This window comes from Crocodylus porosus, unplaced genomic scaffold (assembly GCF_001723895.1).
Source record: "Crocodylus porosus isolate Cpor-Errol unplaced genomic scaffold, CroPor_comp1, whole genome shotgun sequence".
Lineage (NCBI taxonomy): Eukaryota > Metazoa > Chordata > Crocodylia > Crocodylidae > Crocodylus > Crocodylus porosus.
In genome coordinates this window covers 5,889,769-5,897,205 of record NW_017728937.1, presented here as the reverse complement: position 1 = coordinate 5,897,205, position 7,437 = coordinate 5,889,769, and the positions used below count along the sequence as shown (strand labels likewise).

Here is a 7,437-nt window from a genome sequence, read left to right as displayed (position 1 = left end):
CTCAGCCTCTTTTGTTTATATGGGCCAGGCCCCACCCCCTGGCTGTCAGCTGACCCAATCTGTTGCCTAAGCAACCTTCAGCTGTGCTGTCCTGCTGATTGGCAGCCAAGCCCTACTCCCAATGCCAGTAGCAGGAACCCCAGTGCCCTGCTACATATCTCCCCCTCCTGGGGTTGAGCCTCCTTAGGAGTGGACCCTACGACACATCCCCCGCCTTAAGTTTCGAGACTCACCGTGGCCGCTCTTCACTTGCCGGGATGTGGCATCCCTTGAGAGTTCTTCTCGGGGTCTCTCCGTAGATTTCCACCAGCTCACAGACTGTAGGCGGGGGTTTTTTAGGCACCCCCAACTTGCCTTTTCTCCAAGGCGCACCGTATGGGATTTCTTGGGATATACCCGCCATAGGTAGTCCCCCCACCTTAGCCAACCCTGGCAAATTTCCCCCTCTGCTGGCTACGTTTCTGTCGGCCCTTCGAAATTTCCTTTCGATGCTCACCTTCCCGGGTCCTTTCTTCCTGATGGTTTGCTGGGTTCTCAGTTTTTCCCTGTCTTCTTGGATGTCTCGGAGCTTGCTCCATATCTCCCATTGGCACTTTAGTGCCCTTCGGGCGTCTTCCTCGCTCCAGCATTCGACTCTTCCCTGGCCAGTAGACTTCCCTCCGGGCCCTTCATAGATTTTCACATAGGCCACTCGGCCTATTTTGGCCTTGAGGATCCTCCTCAGGGTCTGCCATCTGATGTCTGGAGGCAGGCCATTTATGTACAGCTGCAGTCTCTTCCTAATCCCAGGTGTTCTCTCAACCAACAGCTCCCTCCTCCTTCTATCCAGATCCTCAATTCTTCTGTTTTGGGCTGGACGGTCCTGCTATTCACGGCATCTCTCCGTGGCTTCTGCCACCCTGGATTGGGGTTTTTCCCTGCCTTTTCTATGTACCTTGGATAGGAGGTCTCGTTCTGAGGGGAAATGTCTTCGTCGGTCCCTGTTCTTTCTCCCTCTTTTGAGTTATTTGTCTCCGGCTGCTCAGGCTCACGTACAGCTCTTATCCCCTTACTCGGCTGTAGGGAAAACTCCCTCAGTTGATCTCTTAACTGATTCATTTCGCTGACGTGGTGATCCTGCCATTGTTCCCACCTAAGGTCCCAGTCCTCCTGCACCTCTGACAGGATCTCCTTCTTCAAGGCCTCTAGCTCTCCTCTTATGAGGCTCTGTTCTTTAGGGCCGCTTTCTAGCTGTCCTGGCTTAGTTCCTTTTCTTGAGCCCCCAGGATCTTTAGCAATGGGAAGACATTCTCTCATCAGGTCCTGCACCAGTTTAGGCTGGGCCTCCTTAATGAGTGCCTCTACCTGCTGCAGTGTTTTTATGAGCAGCTCCCTCTCCTCACACTCCGCCTTAGCGGCCTTCACAACCTTGGCTAATTGCTGCTCCAGGTTTTCCACTCTCTGCTTCAGTAAGTCCCTGACTTTTAAGGCATGTACTTCCCGCTCTGCTAAGACTACCTGCTTTAGCTTCTCTGCTTCCCTGATCTCTCGAGCCTCCCGGGCCAGCTGGGTATTTGCCTCCAGCAGCTCCTGTATCTTTCCCCCCTGAACCTGCTTCTCTAACTGGAGTTGTTTCTTTTCTGCAACCAAGCCTGCCTCTCTAGCCTGGCCATCTTTTAGGCAACTCTCCAGGGACTGACTTTGTTTACTGCAGCAATCTCTTTCTGCTTCCAGGTCTTGTACCTGCGATCTTAACTCTGCATTCTCCTTTCCTTGTTCCCCTAGTTCTTCCCGCAGGGACTGACATTGTTCCTGTAGCTCCTCCTAATTTTTCAGGAAGATTTTTACTTTCTCCATCTCCTGCCCTACTATTGTATTCTCTTTCTCTATTTGGGCCCGGGTTTGGTTCCGCTCTTCCTGTAGCTGTCTAACCTCCTGTTCAGCCTCCAGACAGCCCTCCTGCCACTTCTCTCTGTCCGCCCATAGCTCCTCTATCTGTTCCTCCTGGCTACGTATTTCTTGTTGAAGGGCCGTTACTAGGGTTTTAGCCACTTCTAACTTTTGTTGGACCTCCCGCTGTTTCTTTATAGGGATTGTCCCACCCTCAGGAGACTGTACCAACCAGGCCACCATGTCCGCCTGCATCTCCTGCAGCTTTTTCTCCCTTTCCTGACCTTTTTGAATTTCTTGGGCCAGCAACCTTTCTATTTCCCGAGTCTTGTCTGCCTCCACCGCCATTAGGCACCTGATTTCTTTCGCCCCCCCTTCTTTCTTACTCGGCGACAGTTGCTGTTCTAGCGTCGCCACTTTAGCTTCGGCCCTCGTTCTCTGGGCCTCCGCCAGAGCCAGGTCGCGCTCCAGTAGGGCTATCCTTTCTTTCATTCCTTCCATTTTTAGTAGCTCAACGAAATTCTCCAGCCCCTGGCCGTCCCTCATTTCCTTGTGAGACATTATTTGCCATACCCTTATCTTCCTTGGGTCCAGGCCTCAGTCTTTCCTGCAGATTCCTGGCAATGGGTATCTTCCCTTTGCACCACCACTGAACTGTGGCACTCTTCCTTTGCTACAAACATCCGTCTATTTAGCCCTGGGTTCACTTTCCCCTCTACGGGACACGGGTTTCCGGCCCGCGCATGGCCGGTTGTTCCCGGCCAATGCACCACTTTGTCATGGGGCGGGCCCAAGGAGCGGCCGTGATCTCCCTAGCGCCTCCTGCCGTGCCAAGCTGGTGATTCAGCACCCTCTATCTCGCCCGCCACGTCTTGGTGTCATATAGTTTTATAATGGAGGCTGCCTTAAAATAGGCAAAAAATAGTAAAAATACTCAAATGATATTGTGGCATTAGTCCTATAGTCAGTACAGTTCATTGTATATAGTTTCATAGTTTCATCTTTTAATCAGATGTGTAAAGCAATAACTGGTCTTCTTAACCATCTTGATAGTGCCTCCAATACTTCACTGTCAGTCATTTCTACACCTAAGTTAATATTACTACACCTGGGTGAAGGTTTTTAACTAGAACTAAAATCAGTCTGCAGGGCTGTGAAATAGAAGGTAGACATTACCAGGAATGACTAACACAGACAGCAAAACAGCAGAAGAAGGGGCAGTTTGATTAGTGGAACATCAAGACCCATAAAAAACAAGGTCATTAACACTGGTGGAGTGGAGAGAGATTAGCAGGAATCAGGTAGATGACAATGAGCCATCAAGTCAATTAACTCCATCAGCCTGACTGAATACAAATGCTGTTACTCCTCCTAGGTGGTTGGTTTTAAAGTTTCTGTGAAGCAGGAATCAAAAGGGGAGTGCAACGGCACCCTCTCGATTTGCCCCTGCTTTTAGGTTTTTCAGGCATGCAGCTGTGCCTTCATGATGTGGGATGTTATTGTACATGCTGGTGACATCTATGATTGTAGGTATTCTCAGGGTGGTGGTCGAAGTTCTGGATTCTGTTGAGGGAGCCTGTGACAGATAAAGCCTTTGATCTCTGGTACCTAGTTCTGTTCAGTTTCATTCCTCTTTGGAATACCATGATGTTACAGAATTCGGAAAGATATGCTGCTCTGAGGTAACTGCACACTCAGAAAGAGGATGGTGAATGTAGCTGCAGGGTGTACAAGCTGTAGCCCATCCTTTGCCTCTCTCCCTGTGCCAGGGAAAACAGTGGCAGTCAGTAAGTTGACAGTGTGCCAAGACGCATAGTTAAAAAAAAATCATAATAACCAATGAACTTGCCATAGGGGCAAGATACAGGTAGGGTCATGTCTTGTGTGGATGATGCAGAACAGTAATGCTAAATTGTTATGGATTTAAATATGCAACAAGAGCAACAAGGATAAAATTGGGGTGTATGATACTAAAGGCTGAGACTCATTTAAACTGAGATGGAAGAAACACAGACTTATGTGACCACCTCCCCACAGCTGTTCACTTGGAAGGACATTGGGCTCCACATGGGCAAGGGGCATCCTCAACAGGAGAGGTGGTTAGTGATCAACAGGAAGGTCTATGACATCAGCCAATTCCATCGGCAGCACCCGGGGGGGTCCCGAGTCATCAGCCACTACGCGGGGCAGGATGCCACGGTAAGAGCAAATGGGTCTCAGCAGTGGACACCAGAGTTTTTAGCCAATAGGGAGAGCAGGAATCTATGCTGGGAGCAAGAAATTCAGGAAAGGTAGGATATGAGCCTTGGAAAGACAGGAGGATAGGGAAGACAGGCAGGGGCTTTATCAACCACTCAGTGGGATGTCATTTTGAAGCATAAGAGTGGATTCTGATTACCAGCCATCCTGAGGGAAGAGCTCAGAAAGCAGCTTTTCTATATAAAGCAAAGAAATGTCTACGTTTCTTTGTAGACAAGACAGCACAAGAGTTTGAGCTATGCTTAGAAAGACTTTACTCACCCCATATATAAAAAAAACAAGAAAAAGACCATATTTTCCCCTTATAAGTTGTCCCTACATACAAATCAAACTCATAATTTCATGTACAATTTTTTTTTAGAAAAAATTACCTTTTTTCCTGAATATAAGTCAATAGTTATGAACTGATTTTCCCCTTAAAAAGTTCCACAAGGGAAAGAAGCAACAAAGGGCAGGGCTCAAAGTTTAAATGCACATATTTGTAAAATACAAATATTCAAACTGGTACTTGCAGTGTTTTGTGCCTGCAGTAACAATAATGAGAGTATTTTGGCACAAAGTCAAGGCTGAAGGGGCCTGACTTATAGGTCAAGTCCAAAAAGAACTCAAGTGCAATTTTTGATATTATTTGGAAGGGGGGAAAGGTCTCATAACAATATACTATAGGTACAGATGATACTGAAATTTGTGCAAATATAGAATAAAAATGAAAAATAGAAGAGGCTGTATGCATTTAAATAAACATGCAGAAAAACATAATATGGTATCTTTTTAAGAAATGCAATGTTCCAAACCATAATGTAGAATACTGATGTGCAAGAACATAGAATTAGGATTGCAATCATAACCTAAACTCTGGTAACTACAATGATGAGAACCCTGGTTTTCTTAATGTCACTATTTTATGTGAACTGTGGATTAGAAGATAAATTATTCATTATATACAAAAAAGTCAAGAAATAAAAGTCAAGAAATACCGTTCCTATTAAATGTTAACCCTGCATATAAAAATCCCACAGGAGGATCAAGGAACCAAGGAAGAAAAGAAAGGTCTAAATGTGCTAAAAATACTAATATAAAAACCACACTAAAAAAGAAATCTGACTTGGTATTTTTATTGAATGAACAAAAATACTGCAATTACAAAGTCAAGACTGTAAGGGGCCCAATTATAGCTTGCCCCAATGTAAGGGGCAGATGTAATTTTTAAATTTCATCTGTAGGAAATAAAAACATAGAAGACCATCAAAACAATATAGTAGGTGGAGAGATACAGACACCAAAATTAGAGTAAGTATAAAAAAATGAAGAAAAACAGTAGAAGATATTCTTTGTGATAACATAAACATGCATAAAAGTGTAACATATCCTTGTAAAAAATGTGGGGTAGCAGATTGTAATATATAAATACTGATAAGCAAAGAGGTAAAATGATCGTTGCAAGCATAATTTAAACTCTTATATCTACTATCTCTTCACTGTTTAAGTAAGAAATGGAAACCTCTAATTTTAGCTATTTTATGTGATCATATTCTGTCCTGAAGACAAGTTGACTTATGTAGGAAGGAAGCAGTATTGGGGGTGACCCATCCAGCTTCACTCTATGCTGATACCCACCCCCAGAGCCATCACAGGAGCAAACAGGAAAGGAGATGACTGTAAGGTTGCCCACATTTATCATTAATATAGTGATGAGGTCTGAAGTGTGAGTGGCTGTTTGGAACAACATGCTGTGCACAGGCTTACTCAAACTCTGCCTGTCCTAGGACAGAGAAACAGGACCCATGACAATATTATAACAATGGCAAATACTTATGTTACCATTTCTACCTATCTTAAAGTCCTTTTCAAGATGGACAAATGTTATATTACTTCAGTTTTTCAGGTGAAAAATAGGATGGAACAGGGAGATTAACTCCCTCATATGGCAGTCTTTTGACTGCTGGCATAGTCATCTGAGTCCAGGTGAACCAGTTCAATCATCCACTGTGAACTTACCTGAAATTGTTTCCTGGTGAAACTGGATGGTCCTGTACTAACCTAGGTGTCTGACAGATGGAGAGAAATGCCTCTTGTGTGACAGAATATTGAAGAAAGTTTTGCTTTCTTTTATGTTTTTCTCTCCTCATTTGCTCCCCAACTCGAGCAACAGCAGACTGCATGGATCTTGCATACTTCATTCCAGCCCCAGCTGTGATTTCTTTCCATCCATCTGCTCTCTCTTTCTTCAATTTCTTTTTGTTTTCAGTCATAAAGAACAGATATGATTTCATCCCAATGGTTGTCACAAAATATGTAGTACACTGCCATCACATGGTTCTGTTACCTTAATTGTGAGTATTCAAGGAGAAACTTTGTTTCTTCCTGTACCAGCAAGTTTCAGACATAAGATTCCAACACAAAGAAGGCGAATGCTAACTTAGCATTAAAAAATTATTCACACATACCATGTTACTGTATACGTCATATATTTCTAGCTACAAAACACACTGCATTTCAGCTAAGCCGCAGTAATAAAATTAGGTACATTCTCATGCCCAGATCACGCTATTAAAGCACTTGAATTAGAGAAGTAAAAGTTAGGATGAGGGCAAACTGTCACGAAAATGTACCGTATATAAGAAACAGTGATGATTTATATTCATATGCTAGGGCCTAAAATTAGGTACATGCTCTTTCTTCCTATTTTCTTTCTTCTCTCTTTCGTTTTTGGATGCAGTGCCACACAGATGAGATGAGTGTGATAGTACCCATTGTTAGCTACAGAATTTGAAAAGTCCCTGAAGGGTGCATCTACACGAGATGTTTACTGTGGAGCTGACTAATTAGCTCTGCAGTAAATGTCTCAAAATCTACATGTGTAGCCCTATTATGGCACAAGCAACTAATAAACTCTGCAGCAGGGTAGTACTTGTAAATACAAATACTCCTGTGGAGTTTTTTTCGTGCACAGCAGCACATGTATAAACACTGACCCAGCTGCCTGGGGCATAATGGTGCTTCAGTGCAGGGGAGTCTGCCAGCTAGCCCCACACTGACACACCCTCATGCCCCAGCCAGCCCCTCTGCAGCACACTGAGCTGGATTAGAGCAGCCATGGGCTGGCAAGCTGACTCCCAGAGTGCCCTGCTAGCTGGGAATGCCCCGACTGGGCTACACATGTTGTGCATGAATAAACCCAGGAGCTGATTGCTCTGGAGTTCATTGCTCCCAGAAGGCCTGGGAGCAAAAAACGCCAGAGCAATAAGGTCCAGAGTTTATTCACGTACACTAATTGCATGTATAGATATGGCCAAAGTGTAGCTGGAC

The 7,437-nt window shown here is 44.6% G+C and overlaps 1 protein-coding gene across 1 annotated transcript in view; it reads left to right on the top strand.

The window, feature by feature from the left end:
• The first annotated feature begins 3,752 nt into the window (after positions 1-3,752).
• Positions 3,753-7,437, top strand: part of LOC109318222 (fatty acid desaturase 1-like) — a 23,503-nt gene continuing 19,818 nt past the window's right edge. The window contains exon 1 of the mRNA XM_019547335.1: positions 3,753-4,068. Coding sequence (XP_019402880.1) covers positions 3,868-4,068 — 201 coding nt within the window. The 5' untranslated portion in view covers positions 3,753-3,867. The remainder of the gene's footprint in view (positions 4,069-7,437) is intronic.